Source organism: Phyllobates terribilis, unplaced genomic scaffold (assembly GCF_046119375.1).
Source record: "Phyllobates terribilis strain yellow unplaced genomic scaffold, ASM4611937v1 Scaffold_5__5_contigs__length_657084704, whole genome shotgun sequence".
Taxonomy (NCBI): Eukaryota; Metazoa; Chordata; class Amphibia; order Anura; family Dendrobatidae; genus Phyllobates; species Phyllobates terribilis.
In genome coordinates this window covers 238,662,270-238,687,880 of record NW_027362765.1, presented here as the reverse complement: position 1 = coordinate 238,687,880, position 25,611 = coordinate 238,662,270, and the positions used below count along the sequence as shown (strand labels likewise).

Sequence of the window (25,611 nt, the reverse complement as noted above, 5' to 3'; positions counted from 1 at the left end):
CCTGGGAGAAAATTAGTTCCTTTTCTTTCGGTAGCCAGACTTTCAGTAAAACGCCCGGGCAGCACTGTAACGCTATGTATGTGCAGATTAACCCTATATCGGAAAGTAAATAGAATTTTCTGTGGTGCAGGCTCCTTTTAAAGGGGTTGACCGGTACTTTTAAAAAAATGACAGTGTGTTTTAATGATAAATACAACCTTCTTTCTAATTACCTTGCGCTGCTGATACTGCCTGTGAGCGGCGCTATCAGTGGCCGCTCACAGGCATCACGTGACCCCGCGCTGACGTCACGACAAGTGAGGCGTGACTCAGCACTGGGGTCCCCGCGGTGGCTGCTGGGTTGTGGGTGGGGTTATTCCCCTGCGTCACACCCAGCACCCACCGCGCGCCGGGTGTGACGCAGGGGAATAACCCCGCCCACAACCCAGCAGCCACCGTTGGAACGTGGAAAAGGGACCCCCGGATGCAGCCGCAACTTGTCGTGACGTCAGCGGATGTCACATGATGCCTGTGAGCGGCCAGTGATAGCGCCACTCACAGGCAGTATCAGCAGCGTAAGGTAATTAGAAAGAAGCTTCTATTTATCATTAAAACACACTGGCATTTTTTTTAAAGTACCGGACAACCCCTTTAAACACCGACACTCAAACTGCACAGTAAGAAAGATGGGTCTAGAATTATTTTACATTTCACTTCTGTGAGGATTGTTATATTGTAATGATGTATTGTAATAAAAGAGGGGGGTACGCGACCTAATATGGTTTTTGGGGGATGCCTTCTACAGTAAACAGTGGGGTTAGTGGCATCTTATGGGCTCTAGGGGGGTTCCTCGGCCTTGTACGGTTTATACTGAGGGTCCTCTGCTTCACATGGCTTAAGGGTGGGATCACCAGCCTTATAGTTTTTAAGGGGGTTCCCTGGCCCCGTATGGTTTATGGGGGGCCTTGTACAGTATACAGGGAGGGTTAGCAGCATCTTACAGGCTATGAGGGTTTTTTTCGGCCTTGCATGGTTTATAGTGGGGGGTTCATATAGCTTAAGGGTGGGGTCACCATCCTTATATAGTTTTTAAGGGGGTTCCGTACGGTTTATGGGCGTGGAAGGTCTTCGGTCTTGTACAGTTTATGTAGGGGGAGCTCTCACCTTGAACTGGGGGTGGGGGTCTTGCTTTACACAGTTTAGGGTGGGGGACAGTGCATATGACAGTCAAGCATTATGCATGCTCTACCTCAGTTAGTGTCTGCTACTTACTGTAGGTATCAGGCTTCTGCACCTTGCCACTCAGCGTGTACTGGAGGCTGTGCACACCTGACAACGTCCTGTGGCACCAAAACTCCTCAGCCCACCTTGTTAAAAAAAAAACCTTCCCCGTCAGGAGCGGTGCACTTCGGGAGTTGTAGTTCCCCGGCTTCTCCTCCTCACCCGCTCTGGGCACGTGACGCAGGAGGCGGCGCAGCCCTGTCACATGTAATAGGGGGTAAAGGCCTGCGGTGGCAGTTGCAGAAGTGACAGCTGAGCGATGATGAATCCTGACCTGAGCAGGGAGAGGGCCACCGCCTCCTTCAACCCGGAGACCATCACATATGTGCTGGATGGGAGCCCAGAGAGGACCCGCAGGAGGAGACAGATTGGTGGGGACTCTATGGGGTGGGGGGAGTGGGGAAGAGTAGTCACTGGTGTATGGGGCAGGCGGGATAGTGGGCATTCTAACACAGGCAGGCAGTGCTTGGCAGGGGTAGCACAGCCTCTTTGCACCTGCTGGCTGTAGGATCAGGTACATTGCTTCTTGTTGCTGCATTATAATTAAAGGGGAGTTCCTGACCACATGTCCTGATCTGTGCAGATACCTCTGATGCTGACTTGCAGAAGGAAAAGACTGTCATCTTTGACACAGCTCAGAGATTTCTGACACAGCATTGATTGAATAACCCTTTGGATTTCCAGTGGAAGAAGTCTCTGAGCAGTGCCATAGAGTGCTGTGTAGAGGATTTTCAGGAAATCGGTGGTGATCTGAGACCGCAGTGAGATAACGTAACTAGATTTCTTGTTTGAAAAGCTCTGACATCTCCATGACGTCCATTGGGGTACTTTTAGAGCAGTCTCTGACCATACCCTGGGTGTGTGGCTTATACACAGGCAGACATTTATGTGTCATTATAAGGTGCAGACTGTGTCCTCTTTATGACCGTACTTTTATATTGACTGTTGCAGAAAACCTCGTGATCAGTGACCCTGAATTCCATCATGAAGACCCCAACTTCTTGTCCCGCAGTGAACGCTATGAGCTGGCCATCAAGAAAAGTTCTCAAATGGTCCAGAAGATGCGACAACATGGAATATCAGACCCTGAAGAAATCTACTGGTTCAAGAGGTAAGAAACCTACCGGCTGATATCATAAAAAGGTTTTATAAGGATATCATGTAGGTCAATCTCACAGGACAGGTGAAAAGTGTCTGATCGCTGCCCCACAGATCGCAATGAAGAGGCGGTCAAGTACGCACGGTGTAGCTCCATTCAAAGCCACATTGTGCATGCCTGACCGATGCTCCATTCAAACGGATATAGGACCCACGTTCTTGTGATCAGTGGGACCCTCAGCCAATAGGCATGTACTAGCACGACTGCTGCAGCTGATCACTAACTGCAGGGGTTTGTCTTCTTGGTCAACATTTCACCTCTGACCAATGATGCACTGTTGTGGTCACTTGTCCAGTATATAGTATCATTGATGCTGCTAAGTAAATATAGACTGCTGGGAGACAATGTAAATGTTAGTGCCGGCAATATGAAAAGCAGTTTTACTGGGGTTTTCCAGTAAGTTGAACTACTAATTTAAGACATAATGGAAATCTCAGCAATTCTCTTAATTTTTCCTGAGCCATAGACCAATATAAGATAAGATAATTCTGTATAGGTGTCCTGCACTGGCTCCCGATATATAGGTGAGATGTTCTACATCATTGTATATATTTGCTGTCTGTTTAGATCGACCTTGTGTATGACGATAAATCCGTGTAGTTTGGAGTTTGTACAGACTGACCGTGTAAATGACTGTAAAATCTAATCTTTTCTGCAGATAAAGTCATATAAACGGTATGCTCAGGTCACAGAGCCTGAATTGTACCTTACTCCAGAGTCCAGAATGAAACTCCTCTTTGTACATTGTACTTGGCTCCTGGCGGTCACAGCTAGAAGTAGTGCAGCGTATGCTGTATATGGGATATAGCTGGGATCTAAAGGTCCCCATACACATTAGACTAAAATTGGCTGAATCCGACGATATCGGCAGACACTCTGTGTATGGGGACCTCCCGGCTCTCCCCCGACTGATGAATTCGGGGGAGATGAGGTTTATAAGGTTTCAATTTAAGTTCTCTCACCTTTTTGTTCTCCAGGAGATCAGCCATGGCCAGAACTGTCAGTAAGCATCTTTCTTCACTGTCCCTAAGGCTACGGCCCCACTATCAGTATTTTTTCTCAGGAGTGGGAGCCAAAACCAGGTGAGGAACAATCAGAGAAAGGGTATAATAGAAACAAGTCACCAATTCTGCATTTATCACCCACTCCTGATTTTGGCTCCCACTCCTGAGAAAAAATACTGATCGAATACTGATAGTTGGACAGTGGCCTTAAAAACACTTCATCGCTCTGCTGAGCCCAAAGTTCATGTGTATGTTTGTACAAGGAAGGCGAGAAAGATATCTGATGGCCCAATAAGCGCTCAGTCGTCAGCCGCCATAAGTGGTTGGCCGCCTTACTGACAGCTCTGTTGTGTCATCCTTTCTGATGTTCTGTCTCTTGAACACTTATCTCAGGGTATCGGTCATTTACGTGTATGGACTGAGTTTATACCTGTTCTTCAGTTAATAATAATTTAAAAAGTATTTGATAGTAATTGAGTTTTGTGACTCCTTTTAAAATAAGGGTGAAAACTCAAACCTTCTGCCCCTCTATTCACATGATCATAGAGAAGAGGAGATTAATCAGAGATGCACAAGAATTTGTGCTGTTCCTCCATATAACTGTTTCTAGTAGGTACAGAAACAGCTGAATAGTCTACTTGTAGGGCGCCAGACATCATCACTGTCCCCATTGGAGCTCACAATCTAAATCCCTACCAGTATGTCTATGGAGTGTAGGAGGAAACCGGAGAACCCGGAGGAAACACAGGGAGAACATACAAACTCCTTTCATATGTCGTCCTCGGCGGGATGTTAAACTTCCACAAGGGAACATTTCAGGTCCCCAAAGTGTTGCAGACCAACAGTACAGCAGCCAATATGGAGATTACGACACAGCGGATCATATGTAAGCTGTCAATCACGCTGAGGAAGTCATGATTAGAGGATCCCGGTCACGTCTACTCTTGGGGTGGGGGAAGAGGCACCCCTCTGCACTATTCCTGCACTCCTTAGCATATTGTGAGCCGCAGAATAAAAGTTCATTTTTAAAACATAGCAAGGTTTGTCTGCAACATAAAAAACGTTATTAGAACAAAGTTATTATTACATGGTATGGGGAAGCTCAGGGGACTTGACAGGTGTCCTATAATTACTACCCTGTGCATAGGTGATAAATGTTTTTGTCTGAAATCCCCCTTTTAAGCATAATTACTGTGGATTTACCTGCGGATTTGGCAAGGTAAAATTCTTACCGAATTATAGTGATCATGTTTGAGATTTTTCCATATTTCACCTACATGTTGTAGACTTTTTATGTGAGAAATCGACTTGCAATACTGATTTTCAGATCCATAGTATGTCAATTTCTGCGGTGGATTTTCATAGCGGATCTCACTCCTTGCAATATAGCGAGGGCACAATTTGCTGTAAATGCATGCAGGATTTGCAGAAGATTCACCACAGATTCGTGGCCGTCTGGGTGGGCTTACCCTTACAATGCTGGTGAAGTGGGCGGCACTCCATTTCAAATTCCACCCAAAAAACTTATGTCCTTATTGGCCATTGTGAACAAGCGGCAACGTTTCGCCTCAAGAGCAAGTGAGCCTTTGTCAAGCCTACTGTAATAATGAGATTTTTGTTGGATCTGGTGTAACTCCTTTTAGAGAAAAATATGTTTTATTAATGTAGATTATCATTATAATGACGTTTTATTGGTTTCTAACACTGTACTATATGGTCCATGCTAATTAGTGTGGATGCAGGCAGTGTTATCCATCTCCTGGAATGGAGAGAGCTGCCTCTTTGTTTCTTCTTCTCTGATGTCACGTAGGCTGACTGTGGGATGTGTACACTGGCTGTCACCTCTGTACACACTCCTCGCAGTCACCTGTAGATACCTTGGACTTCACCTCTGCTCTAGTACTGTAGATGGCATTCCGCCATGTACACTGCCATCTGCCTGACTGATCCTTGCTTTGCACTAAGTAAATAACTGCACCGACCAAAGTGCTATGTTATTAATGGTCCCTCCCAGCATCAAAGTGCAAATATGTAGAGGTTAACGTTACGTGGAGTAAAATGGTCACGCTCGTTGCAGTTTACATTTTAATATTACAAAGTACATGAAAGGATCAGACTCTGAAATATGGCTGATGACTACTATACAAGGGTGTTCTATTATAGTTATTCAAATTGTCTCTTCAGAGAGGAAGAGGACCAGAACTCTAGTGCCACCTACAGTATAGGAAGTAGCGAGCCTAAAAGTCAATATCGACTCTTTAACGAGCCTTGTCACATGACTTAGGATTAAAGCCAAAACCAAATTCTCAATTTGCAGACACTGTGTTTCGGGGTACTGCCCCTCATCAGTGCCAAGTGTGAGATCTGGTTTGGCTGGATGAGAGGCGTCTGACCGGGATACGAGGGGTAAAGTTTCTCCTCGCGGAGAGTGACATGTCATGCCTGACATGCGAAGTCATGCACAGTGGAGGATGAGGAGGATGGAGAATTTTGCAGCTTTTTTTTTTTTGTCCATGCTGCATCTGTGCTACCACCACCTCTTTTTATTTCCGTTATTTGTACAAAAGTCTGCCCTCATTTTTCTGAATGGAACTACAGAAAACATAGATGAGGATTTACTCGGATATCTGACACCTGTGTAAATGGGGCTCTATAAATCTGAGAGGGAGCTATGTAACCATGTCATCCTAAGCCTCCTGATTCATTAAAGGAGTTTTCCTATGTAAGATATTTACAACCTAGAAATGGGATATGCTATAAATGTCCCAGTGGTGGACCTGCATCTATTCTGAGAAATGGTCCCCGTGGTGTGGTACCATAGAATGGAGGGGTGGCTGCTAAAATTGACACGTGTGGGAATCTTACCTTGCTTGGTGTACACACAGCAGGTGACGCTGTTGGGGTCCGGAAACTGCTGCAGGTGGGACGGCCTTAAAAAAGGCATGCAATTTTGGAAAGGACATGGCATGATTGAGAAGAAGGTTGAAGGGGGCAGTGGGGAAGCATTTTAAAAGCTACAACACATTTTCTTTAGAGTTGAATTTAGTTCTGGAAAAACCCAGAATAAAATTGTGGATGACTATCCAGTTCAAATCTTCTTGGAAAACTGGATGGGCATTATAATGGCTCCAATACTTGTTTTGTAACCTTAAAGGGGTATTCCCATCTCCAAGATCCTATTCCAGTATGTAGTAGTAGTAATAATAATATTTGCAAATACTTCTAACTAGAAATGTAGTATAGTTCTTCTGATTCGCTATGTCCCTTACCCCAAGTGCAGCGCATTGCAGTAGCTTAAATATACATGGTTACGACTGCTCACATAGAGACAGTTAGTTGATAGTGGTCATAACCATGGATACCCAAGCTACTGCAATGCCCTGCACATGGGGTAAGCGACATAGCAAATCAGAAGAACTATACTATATTTCTAATTAGAGGTATTTGCTAATAATAATAATAATAATAATATTTATTATTATTAATTATTATTACACCTACTACATATTGGGATTGGAGATGGGTATACCCCTTTAATTACTATAAATGCACTATTTAAAAAAAAAAAAAAAAAACTTGCATCTTATTCATCCATTTCTATATTTATTTATTTTTATAATATGTCCTACACCAATCTGCTCATCTTTTGACCTTTGTCTCTCCCCTATAGAACATGTCTGGGCTCTCAGACGGATCCCTTGGGCTTACATTACAGCATGTTTAGCAACATGCTACAGAGTCAGTGCAATGAATCACAAAGCAAGAAGTGGCTGCCTCTTGCCAAGAATCTACGAGCCATTGGCACTTATGCACAGACCGAACTGGGACATGGTTAGTTTTGAACTGGGCAGAGTGGCAAGTGGTACTGGCAGTGCCAGGAGAGACCTGCAGGCATAGCGGAGAGGGTGATACGGAGTTGTAGTGACTAGGGTGCACTTGGCTAGTGACACTTTAGTGCTGCACTAATCCTGTTTTGTAATCCCTAGGTACAATCCCTAACCCTAAAGTTGCTGCCTGTGACCCACACTATGTGACTATTAATGTAAAAACAATTGGCCTCCTATAAAAAATGTTCCTGTGCTGAGATAATCTTATAAATGAGCCCCTGCTATGTACTGCGTAATGGCTGTCTTTGACCATGCAGAGCTGCTCCAGTTTATGGTCGGCACATACCACAGGTCCTAGCGAGGGGAGGAATCCTAAGTCACTTATGATAAGTAAGTATGCAGATGAAACATCAGGGCTTTGAAGCTGATGTGTTTCTGAAGTTACACATTTCCCTGCCTGTGTTATCACAGGAGTGATTGTTTTTGCCGGGTCCCAGTTCTGTGAGCTCATCATAAATAAAATCATTAACACATAAGCTCAGCAGCTGTTGGAGCTCCTTTGTCACTGGCTTGATTTATGATGAACTCAGAGGGCTGAAGATGCAGCAGAAACACTCACTCCTGTAATAAAACAGGCAGGGAAATTTGTAACCTCAGAAAGCATCATCTGTGAGCCCCTGCCGTTTTGTTTGTATTTTCCCTTATCATAAGTGGCTTATTCTCTCTCCCCTGGCCAAGAGCTGAGGTATGAACTGACCATGAACTGGAGAAGCTCTGCATGATCGGACACCACAAATAATAGTACAGTGGGTACGGAAAGTATTCAGACCCCTTTAGATTTTTCACTCTTTGTTTCATTGCAGCCATTTGGTAAATTCTAAGAAGTTCATTTTTTCTCATTAAAGTACACTCTGCCACCCCATCTTGACTGAAAAAAAACCCAGAAATCTAGAATGGCAAAGGATTCCCAAATCCAGGTATGAAAAACTTGTTGCATCATTCCCAAGAAGACTCATGGCTGTATTAGCTCAAAAGGGTGCTTCTACTCAATACTGAGCAAGCAGTCTGAATACTTATGACCATGTGATAGTTCAGTTTTTCTTTTTTAATAAATTTGCAAAAACTTCTACATTTCTGGTTCTTTTCAGTCAAGATGGGGTGCAGAGTGTACTTTAATGAGAAAAAAAATGAACTTTTTAGAATTTACCAAAAGGCTGCAATGAAACAAAGAGTGAAAAATTTAAAGGGGTCTGAATACTTTCCTTACCCACTGTATATAGCCGGGTTACATTTATAAGATTATTTCAGCGCAAGAAACTCTTTTTTTTTTTCTTAACACCTCCAATTGTGAAACTTATTATTATTTCAAGATCTGTTGTTAAAATGTAGTTTGTTTGTGGGACAACCCCTTTAAGGTATCCTGTAACACCCACTTTTTAGCCATCAGTGTGGCGTAGCTATCATTTTCTAACAAATACACTGCGCTGATTCTGGCTTTTTAAGGCTAGAGCTACATGCCAACAGGTGTCATACAACAAAGGCATTTGTGCAACTTGTCTGTGACTTGCTGTCGCGTGACTATTTTACAGCTCTGGATTTGCTCTAAACAAAGCAGCCATGTTTCAGACAAGTCGCATGCAAGTTGCAGGTCTTGTGCAACTTGCTTTGAAGACTATGGCAAATCTGTTACTTGCTACAGGAAATTAAATGTTTTTGGAAATATTTGCAACTTTGTGTCATGGGTCGCATTGCGACACCATTATATATGATGTCGTAATGTGACTCTACAAATGTCACCGTGTAGCATTAGCCTAAATGTGACTTTATGAAGGTGTAAAACCCTTTGAGAGGGTTTGTAGGCTCATTTAGAGAAGCCAGTAATAGAATGCTTCTTTTCAATCAAATGCTTGTTCGCTGTGTATCAGCTTATGCAAACATACCTGCAATGACCCAATGAGCAGACAAAATGCTCGGTCGTCGAGTAATTGATTGCCATGCCGAAATTTATTTTTATCGTTGTCCGCAACAGATTGTCCTGTGTAAACAGAAGATGTGCTGCTTATAGCAATGATAATCTATATGCACAGAACAATTGTACGAACGCTCGTTCTGTTTACATAGAATTCTGGTTGGCTGCACAGTCGCCAATCAGCTTGTTTATAGCCAATGGGTAGTTGTTTTAATGAGTACCGTCGGCTTTTCTAAATGGACCCCTAACTCTTTGCATACTACTGCTGCAAGTATGAAGAACAGAGATACACGAAGCCCATACTGGGTCCTCAGCACCAAGGTCAGACGGTGAGGCCCATTTAGAAAATAACTCCAATATATATAGAAACAGGAGAAAACGGAGTATGTGATATAGGAAAAGCATAAATATTTTATTAAATGTACAAATGTAGAAATGGCTTACTTTAAAAACAGGACATATTGAAGGGAATAGATACCCTGCACATTTTATAGACAAAAAGTGATGCACAAAAACATATGACACATTGTTCCCCAATGAGAATATGAGGGATGGCAGCACTTTGTAAGATATGCTGTTTCCAAAAAGGTCACTGGGTGAAGTAAGCTCCGACTACTAGTAGAAATGTCTACATGATACTATTGCCAAGTGGCCAAGAAATAATAGTGGCAGCTGAGCAACTCTTACCTAGATATGTGCAGGGATAAGAGAGGAAAAATGGGTGAAGAAGGGTCCCCCAGTCAATCCCTGACGCGCGTTTCGCGTGCTATACACATTTCTTCTCAAGGGGAGGGTTCCAGTATGGAGAACAGTTAGAGGGAACACCAGGCATGTGGTAGAATACTGAAAGTTTTATTGGCCTCTTAGTTACTAATATTAGGGAATCGATTGAATTTTTTTTTTTTTTTTTTAAGTCCTTCCTACTGTTCCTTATTTATCCCTGCTATACTCCTATTAAGTTCCTCCCCAATCATGTAGTCAATGTTTAAAATGCCAATGAAGACAGTTTACTGTACAAAAGATGAACAAATAATTTTGAAGATTTGCTTCACTAGTCAGCCTATTTCAAATGATTGTCCTATTTTTCACTTGTGTTAAAAAAACAAAAACTAAAAAAAAACGGAAATATGGATCTGTAATTATTTCCGTGTTACCTGTTTTACTCATAGAAAATGTCTCCTGTAACTTATTTGTTGTCCCTTATTCACTTTCTTGAGCCATAACCTGGATTTGTACAGCGATGTAGTGTGGTTGAATACAGACTTCAATAAACGTGCTAAAAGCGTGCATTTTAACAAACCGTCATAAGTCCGGAGACATGGACTGGAATGTGCTGATATATCAAATACAAAATCTATAAGATGAAGTAATATAGGAATTTAGACATTATGTAAAATACTGTACTAGTCACGTGCCCTGTGTGAACCTGGTCTTGCTCTGCCATGACGGGAGTTTTTTGGCATATGTATATAATGATTATTTTCTTATTGGTCACTGTTGCAATCAATGTAAATGAAGTAGACTCGCTAATATTTCAGCAGTGTGTTCATTCTCCTATTTGCTTTTGTGCCTGGACAGCATTGCCTTCATTTGGATAACTGGGCAAAACCTCATCCATGTCCTAAACGGTACATTGATTTGTGTCCTTTTAAAAGCAGGTATATAACAAACTGTATAGGTGCTGAGGATCCAACACTACAAAAAGTAACACTGAGGGGGCAGGATCAATATGGAAATTTTGACCTGGCAAGAAAAAAAAACTTGCAATGGTGCCGTTCTTTTTATTACACTTGCACCACATGGGCAGCAGCTAGGGTAAAGCCATGCTATAATATTTCTGTTTCATTAAGTCTTGATAGTGATGAGCGAGCATGTTGTATTACCCCTTCGGCGAGCACGCTCGGGTGCTCGCCGAGTATTTTGGCATGCTCGGCATTTTTTTTTTTTTTTGTAGTGTCGCTGCGCCTACTTGTGTCACGGCTGTTTGAGAGCTGTCTGTCTGACAGGCAATCTCTTCATGTGTGACAGCTGTCAAGCAGCCGTGACACATGCAGGCGCGGCGACCTTAAAAGAAATGCCGAGGCCGAAGGGGTTAATAGAACATGCTCGCTCATCACTAGATATTAACCAACACCGGATCAAAAAGCCCATACTAAAATAAACAACCACTTTGATAGAGTTCCCAAATACAGATCTAGACCTATAAATAAATAACTCACCAAAACTTATGATAATGAAAAATAAAAAATCAGAAGCATAAATATATAATTCTATTCATTACAATACACAAAAACAGAAGACAAACTATAAACAGACCCCATAAAACCCGAAGAGAAAGAGAGGGGAGAAGTGTGGTCAACGGTAAGGAAGGGCTCGCTCCCACTTGCGATGTAATCGGACGAATGCCATCTGATAAACCGGATTGCATTTGGTCCAATGTTATTCTATGATTCTGTGCTCATAGGCAGGTTTTTTTCAGCCAAACAATAATGTCTCTCAGAACAAAAGGTGCTTTTGATAAAGTGAATTCATTGTGCCTGGGTGCAGCCTTTACCTACTTATGAAATGAAAAGGAAGCTTGTGCCATTACAATTGATGAAAAAGGAAATGTACTACGGAAAAAAAAAATGCATCTCTCTGCAGCACAGCCACCATTAATCTGTGTATTATTTTACTTAAAGGGGTTTTCTCACAAACAAAAGTTCATTTTAATAATTGTCTGTGTCTGACCGTGTACGGAGCATACCACAACTCCTGGGCAGGGGAGGAAGCAAAGGAAAGTATACTGACATTACAGCAGGGGATCACAGAGGATTCATTTTGTGAGGTAAAACATTGTTTAAAAGCAGGCGGTGAAATGCTAATATTGTAATAAGGACTTAAATATTTAGATATTGTGTTCACGTTTATAAAACACCTTAAAGGGGCTTGCATTAATCAGAGCTGATTGCAGGAGCTCCCAAGTTATCACCGAGATCATGATGTTGTAATTTTTAGATGAATTCTCATGTTGTGACTGATCTTAAATACCATTTTAGGTCCAACATATGTGCTGTCTTGATAAAATACCTTTAAACAATTGGAGCTCTATTTTTTTTTTTTTTTTCAAATACAGTGTTCCAAATCCCATACATACAGTTAAAAATGGTTACCTCTTCAATGCCCTGCAGAATAATAGTTGTCCGCTCCTAAAAATGTCATCTCCTATATCCATAAGACTACTGAAGCCACTCACTGAGCTCTGCCGTCTCAAAGTCCTCATACATATTAGACCAACGTCAGCCGAACCCACCTATATCAATGGGTTTAGCCGACAATATAATATATAGGGGGCCCCCAACAGATGATCGTCTTGGGAGATAAAGATCTGACATGTTGGATTACGGACTGCCGATCCTTTTATTCTGTAAGAGATTAGTTGCCACCAGAGACGTCTGGCTTTTAAGTCGTGGGCCAAAAGTAGGTAAGGTGCAGAAATGCTAGGTCCTTTGAGGGTAGTTTTGCTGACCCAGTAGCCTGCAACATGGAGAATCTACACACTGTGATGGTGTTCGAGTCTATCATCTGTTAATTTCATGTATGACCTGGTCACTTCCATGTGTGGGATTCATTTCTTGAAGGGAAATAAAGTAATTTTACCTTGTAGATCGATACTGCATTGCATCTTATGTTACATTTAGGCTGCGTGTCCACGATCAGTATTAGTACTGTTTTGGACGCCGAGCAACCACAGTGGATTAGATTACTTGGAATCCCATGCCCAATGTGCTTCTTTTTTACGCTGCGTAAACTGACCTGCGGTGCAGGTTCCGAGCCGCAGCATGTCCATTTCTCTAGTGGAGACGCTTAGTCTCCTGTGCGTAGTTTCCCCATAAACTTGCATTAGATGCGGTAAATCCGCAGTTTACGAAAAAGCACATGTGCTGTCAGTGCGTCTACGCAGGTGTTTTTACCCTGGTTTTAATAAATAATAAAAAAAAAATGATGATAACCAGCCAAGGTAAAGCAGACAGTTGCGGGCTTATATTAACAGACTGGGAAGGGCCCTGGTTATTGGGCCCATCCTAAAAATACCAGCCCACAGCCATCCCAGAATTGGCGCATCACATTAGATGCCCCAATTTTGGCTTTTTGCCCTGGTGCGGTGGCAATTGGAGTAATAGTATTTGGTGTTGATGACAGCTGTAATTTGTCAAAAATAACAGCTGGCAACAACCACTGGAGTTAGTAATGAAGATCCATCACCCCCATTACTAAGCTGGTAATTTTAAAAAAAAAAGTACATTTATTTTTTCTGTGTGTTTTATTTATTTGAATAAAGACACGTCCCACACTTTCGCTCTTTCACCAATTTAATCACTTTACTGCTATTCATATTTCGGCAAAGACTTTGAGGAATGTGGATTAGTTCAGAGGACCTGCGCGTCAACATTTTAACTAATAAATTGGTGAAAGAGGGAAAGTGTGGGGGTGTCTTTATTTAAATAATTTTATTTAATTTTTTTTCTGTGTGTTTTATTTTTTTATTACCAAGTTAGTAATGGGGGTGTCTGATGGACACCTCTCCATTACGAACACCTGGGGTTGATGGCAGCTGTGATTTTTGACAAATCCACAGCTGTCATCAGTCCCAACTGCTAGGGCGCAGCCAGGCCCATTAATGGTGAGCATGTGAGTTGGGGCTTTGCACCTCTGCGATGCACGGATAGGGTGTTGGGCATCCCGCCTAATCGAATAGTAGGGCCGTGTAATAGGATGCTGACTAGGCACGGTGCCGCGTGTGTGTGAATTGCACCCTACTGCAAGTTTCATCTGTGCAGTTTTAGTGCTAGGCGGTCGCTCCTCCAGTGAGAGTGGGTGAGAGTGATTGTTCATCAGCATTCTGCACCTGTGTTACCTCCTTCTAACAAAAGGGGGCCGGCTGCGTCCTGGTGTGCATTTTTCTTGAAATCTTGGCTGGTAAGTACCATTGCCTTTTTGCTATTTTCTCATCAGCCCCAACTACTATTACCCCGATTGCCATCACACCAGGGCAATCGGGAAGAGCCAAGCAAAGCACCAGAATCCGCTATTGTGATGCGCCAATTCTAGGATAGCTGCGTACTTGTATTTTTAGGATGGGATTGCCCCAGTAACCAGGGCCTTTCCCAGCCTGATAATATAAGCCCGCAGCTGTCTGCTTTACCTTTGCTGTTTATCAAAAAATAGGGGTGACTCCATGTAAATATTTTTTTTATTTATTGGGTTAATCCATGTACAGTAAACTACACATGCACGGCACTAATTATATATCACACGGATATCTATCTAAATAGAAAAAATCAAAGCAGCACCAGCAAACAGTTAGGGGTGCAAAGCCTCTCGGGCATAAACCAATCCTCCAATATGCGTACAAAAATGAAGGTAGCACTCCCAATTTTGAAAAATGTAATGGCATTTCGATTTAATTGAGGACCTTTCTTAAGCTTGATTTTTGTACCTATATCTATCTACTCCATATTTAACTATATAGCAAAGAGCGGCAAAAACGCAATTGAGCTGAGGTGCGGGATTTATGTTGAAATTCAGCTGCATGAAAGCCTGAAAAAACACTGATTGTGGGAACGTACTCTTAGTGTTTTGTTCATTCATAGTGCTTCATCTGTCTGGCCTGGTGAACCTTTACTAATACAGTCCTAGATTTATATTTCTATTGATCAAAGATTGGTAACTCTATTTTATTGATCCTGTCTAAAGGAGGTTAACCAATGAATCATTTTATATTTGTTTCTTTTCTATGAACAGCTGCCGATGTAATAAAAAAATAAAAAATTCTCTCTGACAATCCACCGCTGGCCCTCCAGAGGAGCTCCCTGTCGAGAAAAGACAGAGTGCTGCGGGAGGGTCAACGATGGATCAATAAGGAATAGATTGTATACATTTTTCATTATATTGGCTGCTCTTTCTAAAATGAAAAAATTAAATAAATACGTTGGATAATCTTTTAAGTGGGCCCCCCATGACATCTGGTTATGGGGTAAAATGATTGGGGTTGGCACACCAATTCAGTCTTCTGTTTTTCCACAGAAATCAATTCACTTACCATATTATTCTCTCTCCCTCTCTCCTCTCTGTTCTTTCTTATAAAATCACTTCACCATTCGATTTCCAAATTTCTTCACACCCTTTTGTACCTTCTGTCTGGTGATTGCCCGATTTTTCCAAAACTTCCTTCTACCCCATCCCCATCCCCATTCCTCTGCAGCTTTGTACATCAGGGCCGTCCTGAGCCCCTTGACCTGCACTTAGGCATGTTCTTGCCCACTCTACTGAACCAGGCTACTCCCAAGCAGCAGGATCGCTTCTTCATGCCTGCCTGGAACCTGGAGATCATTGGAACATACGCCCAGACTGAAATGGGACATGGTAACCAACTCTTTTGTCACATATGAGCTGATCATGGGTTTTATTGTAACAATATTCAGGTTTCCCACATATTTAAATTATGTAGTTTAGATGTTCTGCAGGTTTCTCTGGGAGGGTTAGCACTGCCATGCCCTTTACATTATTTGGGAGGTATTAAGGGTTGTTTTATCTGGATTTTGTTTGATATCCTTTTTATAATTAATTCCAGGAACCCATCTGAGAGGACTGGAGACAACAGCCACCTATGACCCATCTACGCAGGAGTTCATTCTGAACAGCCCTACTATATCCTCCCTCAAGTGGTGGCCTGGAGGGTGTAAGAGAGTGTTGGGGTGGAGATTGTTGGTTTGGCTATCATAATTGAAGGTTTGAGGGCCGTTAAAGGGGTTCTCCAGCACTTAAACATAGTAATTAGAATAGGCTGTCAGCGTTTTAATCTGTTGATGTCTCACCTCCACCTTCTGAAGATCAACACAATGAAGCCGCTGTTATGTTTCTAAAAGGGTTCCTTTCCCTTCAGTGTGCTGATCATCAGCGGTACTAAAGGGGGAAACCCTTCCGTGATCATACCTTGATGGCTTATCCTAAGGGTAGTCTTGGAGAACCCCTTTAATAGTAGTACCCATTGGTATTGGGGAAATTAATTATTGTTTTTTATACATAGTGGGTAAAACCTCCAACCATGCTGTAGTACTGGCACAACTCTACACCCAAGGAGAATGCAAGGGTCTACATGCTTTTATTGTTCCTATTCGTCACATTGGTACCCATGAGCCTTTGCCAGGTGAGTTTTATTTAAAATGCACTGCAAAAACCCATTAAATAAATGTAATGGTCTTATGTGTTGTGTTTCTCTTGGCCATCCTATCTCCACTAGGTGTGACTGTTGGAGACATCGGGCCCAAGTTTGGATTCGATGAAACAGACAATGGTTTCTTGAAATTCGACAAAGTCCGCATCCCCCGAGAGAACATGCTGATGAAATATGCACAGGTAAGACACTGCACACACATAATAAGGAGAAGGAATCCACAAATTGTCTCGCTTCACCTGTTCTGAGAAATATTGAATAGACAAGTTTGCATTTTTCATAAAAAGCTGTTTTGTTTTATGGTAACCTGCTGAACTTCTGCATAAGTGGACATAACCTTTAGCATGTGATTAATGTGAATATAATTGCTTATCAAATTCCCCTTTTCTCTTAAGGCTATGTGCCCACGATGCAGAAATGCTGCATATTTTTTCCTCTTCTCCCTGCCAGGAAAAACGCATGCGGTTATTACATGCGTTTGTCAAGCGTTTTTGCATGCATTTGTGCATGCGGGTTATCAAGCACTTTTCCAAGCGATTTTAGCATCACTTGGAAAAGTGCTTGACAACTTGTTCACACTATATAAATCCATGCAACCAGCATGGATTTATATAGTGTGACCAAGTTAGTTAAAAAAGAATAAGAATGGTAAAAAAGATTATACTCACCTTCCGATGTCCTCCCGGTGTTTTCTCTGCTGCGTCCGGTGACTTGGACGGCTTGCGGTGGTGTGAAAGACCTGCGGTGACCTGTCACATGACTCAATGACGTCACATGACTCAATGACGTCACATGACTCAATGACGTCACGGCAGGTCCTTCACATCAACGCGACCCATACAGCAGACCAGATGGAGGGGAGAAAACTCCGGGAGGACACCGGAAGGTAAGTATAATCTTTATTTTTTATTTTAAATTATTTTTTTTTACAGTTTCTATGGTACCCAGGTCTGGATGAGAGTCTCCTCTCCTCCAGACCTGGGTACCATCCGCACATTGAACCGTGTGATATCTGCTTGTGCAGATGCAGTGATGCAGATGTCACACGGTCCAATGCAAGTTAATGGACATGCTGCGTATTTTTCCGCAATGATAATCCGCAGCACAGCACGTGCGGATTATCATTGGGGACCATGCGGCACGTAATACCAAACTTTTTTTTAAGCGTTTTCGCTGCGGAAATTCCATGGCAGAAACGCTTGAAAAATGCATAGTGGGCACGCAGCCTAACGCCTCTTCTTTTTTTTTTTTTGATGCCAACATGTTTCATTGATGCTTCGTCATCATACATCCCCTCCTTTTTATGTGCAGCAATTCTATATATTCCTCAGGTGGAACCAGATGGAAAATATGTGAAACCACTCAGTGATAAGCTGACCTATGGTACCATGGTGTTCATCCGCTCCATGATTGTAGGGGACTCGGCTCGGAGCCTCTCCAGAGCTTGCACGATTGCTGTCCGCTACAGTGCTGTAAGACATCAATCTGAGATCAGACCTGGGTGAGTATTCACTGTGTAAAACTTGCCATACCAGTATGAAAGTACAAACTGTGCTCCTAGAGAACCCAGGAGGGCTTGGCCGAGCTGCACGTTCCTGTGTACGAGGGAGTTGGCTGTTGGCCAACAGCCATCTAATGTTTCTGTACCATAATTGACTTTGTATACTTCCTCTTTATTCTGCAGGGAGCCTGAACCACAGATCCTGGACTTCCAGACTCAGCAATACAAGTTGTTCCCACTATTAGCCACAGCTTATGCATTCCAGTTTGTAGGCTCCTACATGAGCCAAACCTACCATAGAATAACAGGCGACATCCATCAAGGGAACCTGAGTGAGCTTCCAGAGGTGAATTTAGCTGATAGAGTGATTTCTGGTGACCAAGTGTTACATCAAATACTGTACATGGTATATATAGAATCGCCCGTGCATAATGTGATAAATCTTTTCACAGCTTCATGCCCTTTCTGCGGGATTGAAAGCTTTTACTACATGGGTGGCAAACTATGGTATTGAAGAGTGCAGGATGGCATGTGGCGGGCATGGATACTCTTGCAGCAGCGGAATCCCTGACATTTATGTGACATTTACTCCTGCATGTACCTATGAGGGGGAGAATACAGTGATGATGCTGCAGACAGCCAGGTAAGCATGGGGCTCACCAGAGGGTTAAATGGTACTGCGATTAAAAACTGGCATACTTATACGTCCCTGTGTTCCTGCGCAGGTTCTTGTTTAAAAGTTATACTGCAGCTTTGTCTGGAGAACGCCTTGGAGGAATGGTCTCCTACCTCAATGACGTGTCCTCGCAGCGCGTGCAAGCTCAACCCCTGGCTGGACGATCCTTGGTGACGGACATCAATGATCTGGGGAGTCTAGTGGAAGCCTATAAACAACGGGCAGCTTGGTAGGTAAAATGTGGGATGGCAAGGCATGCTGAATGCATTGAATTACTTATCTGTAATAATAATGAATTGGGTTATATCGCCCAGCATCCTTCTTGCTACATTATCCCATAATAGGTAATTTTAGATCTCCTAGTGGAACATTCTTAATAGAGATTTCCTAAGTCAAAACTTCCACCAATTAACCGGTGTAGATAGACGTTACAAAGAGCTCCTCTCTCTTGGACCTGACATTACACACTCTGTTAATTTTAATGGAAACTATGAAATGCTTCATCTGTCCATGGTATTATCTTCAGATAGTAGAAACCCTCACTGTTCAGCAAAACCTATTTTCTCCCTGTTCCAAAAAAAGCGTGGATACACAGCGAAGATGTACACAAACAGTCATAATAGGTACTTCATCATGGTCCTCGGTGAGTTCTACCCCAAAATACACTTTTATGTGATAGAAGGTATTATACACAGCTTCTTTTGCGTCATTAAAAGCAAGAAGCCAATACATTGATTATAACAGCAACAATAAAGTGTAGATGCATTATGTCATATTCGTATCCACTTAGAAATGTGCTGGGATCACTGCGCTTGTTCACACCTAATAATCAAGCGCATTGGTATAGATAATCCAGTGCGTAATAATGCGTTCTCTTTATCTTTAGCAGATGGACTTCTCATCACACCTTCAGTCCCTACAGAATGTTCTAGGATTGAGCCTGCTGAAAACATTAAATGAATTTAGGGCAACCAACTACTGTTCTCAATGAGCATATATGACGTTGGATTAATTTATGCAGAAGGTGGATCATCTTGCCGATGTAGTTGAATCCGCAAGGAAAGACCACCACATAGACATGATCCGTTCTACAAGTTAGAAAGTCACGGACTCTAAGACACAGCGGGCCGATATTTATTATTTTCTGTCTTCAGTAGTGGATAACATGACAATCTGCCGCATCTATGAATACTTATCAGGGCAAAATCATCGCGCCATCTCTTTCTCTTCTCAAAACGACCTCTCACCATTTATGAAAGGACGCAATGAGCTTTAGTCCGGCAATTACTGCAAGAACAGTATCCAATTCAATCATATGCCAATTTTTGTTTAAGACTGACCTGATTCTCTATGGCGTAGGACTGAATTAGAAAGAAATTACAAGTCTCCTGTCTTTTTCTATTTTCCTGGATTGCATCAATTTGAAACTTTTTATTACGGAATAGGTATATTGATGATAATAGTTTGTGGTGCCGATGCAATGTCATTTGCATACTTTGTCATGTGAAATCAACCGACAGTGTTTTCAATATGAAGTTGACTGCACGCTGGGGCATCAGAAAATCTAATTTACTGATTTCATGGATTGATCACCAGTGGCTGTGATGAAGCCGGTATCTGGCAATGCATTGCACCATTACAAAGGTTATCACCCCGTGCATATGAAAATATCACTGCCTTATAGTCATTTTCTGAGATTACGCAGTATATAGAACTCAGATGAAAGATTCAAAGCTCTGGCTAGCTGTAGAAGTGAAGAACAGATAAGTGTACCAATATGTTATCAGGGAAATCTGCTTTTTACTGAGAAGGGAAATGACAATTGGTGCTTAAAAGATTCTATGGAGGAGTAGGGGAGCTAGAGGCAGACACAGACAAGTTCTCCCAAAATGAAAGTTACACTGCAACTTGCACTTCAATTCTATAGTAGAAAAAAAGTAGCAGGAGAACTAGCAGCAGAAATTCTGTATCTGCCTTTAGCTCCTCACACTCAACTTCTCCATAGAATTTTATGAGCAGCGACTGTCTAATCTCCTATCTCAGTAATGGGAAAATCTATCTTTACTGGATAGAGATTTTTACAGCTTTTACCCTTGAATTGAAATTGAAAGATCAATCCAACAGGGGAAAGAAACCTATTTTGAGAGAAATATATTACAAAGGTGCTTATTTTTATACATCTACTATTGATTTACAAAATAAAGAGTAACCGTCATTTTAATTCTTAAGTGAAAGGGGATACCCTCTATAATTGATCAAGCAATAGATCGTGCCCAGTCACAGGACCGGAACACTGTTGTATAATCCAAGAGCCTGATTTATTAAGAGCAGAAAGCATCTAAATTGGGCAGAAGCTATGTTATTCATGTTCCAGTAATATCTGTCTACACCGTGGGCTGGCATAGATTTGCACTATGCAGTAGGTTGCACCCTCCCCTTCCACTGAGCTCCATTCCCTTTTTAATTTTTTTAGGTGCCATGAGTAAGTGGAGAAAGTTTAAAAAGCTGCAAGTTTCAGCATAGAAATGGTGTGCACCACAATTGGCAACTTTTTTTACTCCAGTTTCTGACCTAATCACAATAATGCTACCCAATGTGTCTGTGCTTCATTTTTGCTGTTACAATCCAATGTTTTACTTCTTGCTTTTGATGATGCTGCAGAGGAATTGAACACTGTGTGCAGTCAATACAGTTAGCAGGCTTGGACTGGCCCACAGGAGAACAGGAGAATCCTCTGGTGGGCCCCTGTCACTCTCTTATATGAGCAGTACTTGGCACAATATACTTTATTCACTATATACAGACAAAGGCAGAATCTTTTTCCTTTACCAATCTGCCTATTTCATTGTTATACACACTTGTGATTGAGGATAATGTCACATTTGCATGTAGTTGAAAAGTGGGGCCCTGGAGTTGGTTACTGGTGGGCCTTTGGCGCCCCAGTCCGACATTGACAGGTACGGTTATTTCTTTATCAGACCTTATATCTGTTATGACTGGTAATTCATTCATTTCCATGTCTATATTATAGGCTAGTCGTGGCTGCATGCAAAAACGTCCAGTCTGATCTGAAACGAGGGAAGCGTAAAGAAGATGCTTGGAACAAAAACTCTGTGGATCTGGTCCGGGCAACTGATGTAAGACCAGATCTTCAATAGTTGGCCCTCTTTATATCCAGTAGTTGACTTTCTTACTACTATAATACTCTTTATTTTCCCTTGATTTCCAGGCGCACTGTCATTATGTGGTCGTGAAGCTTTATGTGGACAAGTTGTCAGAGGTCTTAGATGTGGCTGCTCGTCGGATCTTGAGCTCACTCTGTCTCCTCTACACGCTGCATGGAATCAGCCGAAATACTGGAGACTTTCTGCAGGTACGTGTGGAAGAGAATCCTCCATGTGAGGTGACAACGATAGGCAAATGGGGCATGTTTGAAGATTAATTGGCGCACAACCAGCGGCATAGGGGCCATATGCGGCCTGCAGTGCGGTCCCCAGTCATCTGACTCCTCTATGTTCAGTAAATCTCAAACTATGGGGATAGCTGTGCTTAGGAGTAGTACAATCATGAATTTGGCATTCGGACCAAAAAAGTGCTTGGCCACTTCATATCTGGTTAGAGTAACCATCATTTTAATTTTGTTTTTATCCCATAAATCAATATTACATGTGAAAATAATACACTTTTGTAATATATCTTATTAGAGAAATCCACTTCTTTCTCCTCCTAGACTTCTCTTTCATTCTCAATTCCCAGGTAAAATGTCTTTAAGTGAATGCAGATTTTTCCCATGACTGATCTAGGAAATGACAGTTAGTGCTCATAAAACATCTATGGAACTTGCAGAAGAATGTCTGTGTCTGCCTCTTGCTCCACCCCGTCTGCATAGAATTTTAAAAGCACCAACTGCCATTTCCTATCTCAGTAATGTGAAAATCTGTCTTTACTGAATAAACATTTTACCCATGAAATTATAGTGAAACATCAATCGAGGAAGAGAAATAAGCAGATTTCTCTCAGAGATGTATTTCAAAGTTGCTTATTTGCATGCTTACTATTGATTTTATGAAAGAAAAATTACTCTTACTCTTCTAGTTGCTTGCTTTGATAATGTGTCAGCCTGGAAGAAAGATGTCTATAATGTATGGTTATACTCTTGCCATTTTTTCAAAAAAAATGTTTACGTGTACATAGACATTGCACCAGGTAACATGGGATTAACGGCATTTTTCCTCCTTGCAGGCTGGCCTCCTGGCACCTGCCCAGTTGGAGCAGGTACAGCAGCGGATTAAGGATTTGTTGGCAGTAGTCCGGCCTAATGCAGTAGCTTTGGTGGATGCATTTGACTACACAGACACTCAGCTGGGCGGTGTACTCGGGAGATATGATGGAAATGTCTATGAAAACATGTTTGAATGGGCAAAGAAGTCACCCCTGAATAAAACACAGGTAAGGGACTTTTCCACAAACCTCGAAATCTGTTACATAATTCCTAGTTTAGAGGTTCGGTAACTTTGGTATCCTTGGGTGGTAAATGAGTATGACTGCTACACTGGTAGTTCCACCACTGTGAAGGCGATCACTGTAATATCAGCTATGGTCTAGGGCAAAAAAAGGACAAAATTATAAAGGGAACCTGTTGAGTCATTTTTAGCAACTAAACTGTCCCTCGTTTGTTAGTGATCCAATATTGCATCACTAACACGTTGTTTTCAATCAAAACTGTGTCGTAATAATCTCCAAAAATCACTTTGTATAGTACCTTCTCTTTCAGTCATAGGGGTGGTGCTTCATTTTCTTTCAGTCACGGGCTCGTCATATTGTTGATGCCCACGCACTCTGATGTTCCAATGCGCCGACTTCACGGGAATCTGCTCTAAAATCACAGTGACGAGCGGCTCCCCGCTCTGAATCTTGGTACCCAGCTTCATTGACTGTGCGCATGTGCCAGAGCCGCTGCGAGTCACGGGCTCTGTGACCACACTCATCACTGCGCAAGCACCGGGAGGCGCTCATCCTGTGGTTTTAGAACAGATTCCCGTGACGTCGGCACACCCCAGAACATCAGAGTGCGTGGGTGTCGACAATGACGAGCCCGTGACTGAAAGAAAACAAAATGCCACCTCTATGACTGAAAGAGAAGGTACTATACAACCATGCAAAGTGATTTTTGAAGATGATTACAGTGTCATTTTGATTGTGCATCACTAACATGTGCGTGGTTTGCATTGTTCCCTTTTAATAGTAACTAAATCTTTTTTTTCATTAACCAACAGCACAAGTGATAATGAAAAACTTTGCAAATATCAGATTACACAAATATGCCCCCCCCCCCCCCAACTATCGGTCACTTTTTGTCCCCTGCACGGATCATTCGAACACAGACTTTAACATCTGCTACCCTTAAAATTGCAAAAAAGGTACAAGAAGAAATTGTTTAGACTATAAGTGCAGGGAGAAAAAATACAGGATAATACAACTCTGTCTGCACCTAGCCTTTATACAACTTACATTAACTTTAGTAGGTGTATACCACGAGCCTCAGATAGTTGTTTACCCCTCTAGGTGTTGGGTCACTTTGTCTCTCTTTTACTTTAATTTGATCCCTTTTGACTTTTATTCTGTTTGGCAGAGTATTTCCTGAGTCAATGTTCCTGCAGCCGAGCACCCATCATCGGCTATAGTAATCCGGACATGAGAAACATTACATGATCTGTTGTCTAAATGTATTTAAACTAATGTTGCTTCTTTTTCTTTCCAAGGTTCATGCGTCCTTCCATAAATATCTGAAACCTCTTCAGTCCAAGCTGTGATTCATCTTCTAAAGAGAAAGGAAACTGGACCAACGCAATTAATTGTATAATTTTTTTAGTTTTCTTTGCAAATATCTTTTCTCCCATTGATTACCTTAAAGTAATGTTAAGTAGGAGGAGTAAGCCTATGGGAACAGTAATGGTTTACTGTTTTTCCCCTTTTACTGCTAGTGTCACTTTATATTTTCAACAGTCCGCCTATACGGAGTGACCTAATGACATGCACTCATTTTTTTTTTGTCTAAATCTTGCCTTGATTTTAAACACCCAACCCGTCCCTGTTCTTCAAGGATGCCATCTTGGGGATTATGGGGTCTCTAACCAGTAGACATATTTAAAATATACAATATTTTTCTGCCGGAATGAACTGTAGAGTGTCTTAGAATTTGTTGGATATTCTAGACAAATGGTAACTACTATATCAGTCTAAACTGTCCGACCACAAGCTACACGTCTGAAAGAGAAAATTGTCACGTCACTCTTTTGGAAACTGGTCGCATACTAGAAACTCTAATTGATGCAATAATAATGTATGTAACAGTCTAGATTTCTTATGTGTCTGCGTCATTATTTCATTGAACGGGTTGCAGTTTGTCGGTCTATATATTATAAGAAAATTAAAGCAGTTGTCACGTCATAGACAAAAAAAAAAAGGCAAAACTATGAAGTCAAAATGGGAATGTAAGAAAAAATGCATTTTCAATGACATTCAGCAGCCAAGTTGTTCATTTGCTTTAAGCATGTTGTCTACTAGTTCAGCAAAGTTTTCAGCTCGTCTGTTCCCAAGAAAGTTCTGCACTTGTGCAGAGTGTACTTTAATGAGAAAAAAATTAACTTTTTAGAATTTACCAAATGGCTGCAATGAAACAAAGAGTGAAAAATTTTAATGGGTTCTGAATACTTTCCGTACCCACTGTATCTTTAGTTAATGATGACATATCTCTTACCAGATCATCTAAAGCTGTTGGCTCAGCAAGTGCGGCTGACCCTCCGATTGTACTGGATCAGGAATAACATCATGCCAATCAACATGTTGTTCTTCATCAGGATCAGAACCATCCGTTTCAATTGCTGTTCTTGCTGCAGGAGGGGCCGGCACTGGATTCTCTACATTGTGTGGTACTGGTTTAAGAGTAGACTCAGTCAGGATACACAATTTATGACTTGTTTCTCTTTGAATATCCGG

The 25,611-nt window shown here is 41.9% G+C and overlaps 2 protein-coding genes across 5 annotated transcripts in view; one reads left to right on the top strand and one right to left on the bottom strand.

Moving 5' to 3' along the window:
• TEN1 (TEN1 subunit of CST complex) overlaps nt 1–1,497 on the bottom strand; it is a 43,141-nt gene extending 41,644 nt beyond the window's left edge. Inside the window, exon 1 of one of the 3 annotated variants that reach the window (XM_073683924.1) lies at nt 1,252–1,497. The gene's annotated coding sequence lies outside the window, so the exon portion shown is untranslated. The remainder of the gene's footprint in view (nt 1–1,251) is intronic. The other 2 variants (XM_073683926.1, XM_073683925.1) reach the window with 2 other exon arrangements.
• ACOX1 (acyl-CoA oxidase 1) lies at nt 1,420–24,970 on the top strand. Of its 2 annotated transcripts, none has more exons than XM_073683923.1 (14): nt 1,420–1,631; nt 2,212–2,371; nt 7,094–7,254; nt 15,833–15,940; nt 16,289–16,408; nt 16,502–16,617; nt 17,767–17,936; nt 18,120–18,282; nt 18,389–18,579; nt 18,662–18,841; nt 21,644–21,749; nt 21,842–21,985; nt 22,855–23,061; nt 24,375–24,970. In XM_073683923.1, the coding sequence occupies exons 1-14, from the start codon at nt 1,520–1,522 to the stop codon at nt 24,423–24,425; spliced, it is 1,989 nt and encodes a 662-aa protein (XP_073540024.1). In that variant the 5' UTR covers nt 1,420–1,519; the 3' UTR covers nt 24,426–24,970. The 2 variants fall into 2 exon arrangements, with proteins under 2 accessions (XP_073540024.1, XP_073540023.1); XM_073683922.1 differs by lacking the exon at nt 7,094–7,254 and adding an exon at nt 15,464–15,624 and having other exon boundaries at nt 1,422–1,631.
• The last annotated feature ends 641 nt before the right edge of the window (nt 24,971–25,611 follow it).

Coding starts and splice junctions, on each gene's coding strand:
- ACOX1 (XM_073683923.1), top strand. CDS start 1,520: ATGATGAATCCTGACCTGAGCAGGGAGAGGGCCACCGCCTCCTTCAAC. Junction 16,618..17,766: donor TGCTGATGAAATATGCACAG/GTAAGACACTGC, acceptor TATATTCCTCAG/GTGGAACCAGATGGAAAATA. Junction 21,986..22,854: donor ATACTGGAGACTTTCTGCAG/GTACGTGTGGAA, acceptor TCCTCCTTGCAG/GCTGGCCTCCTGGCACCTGC.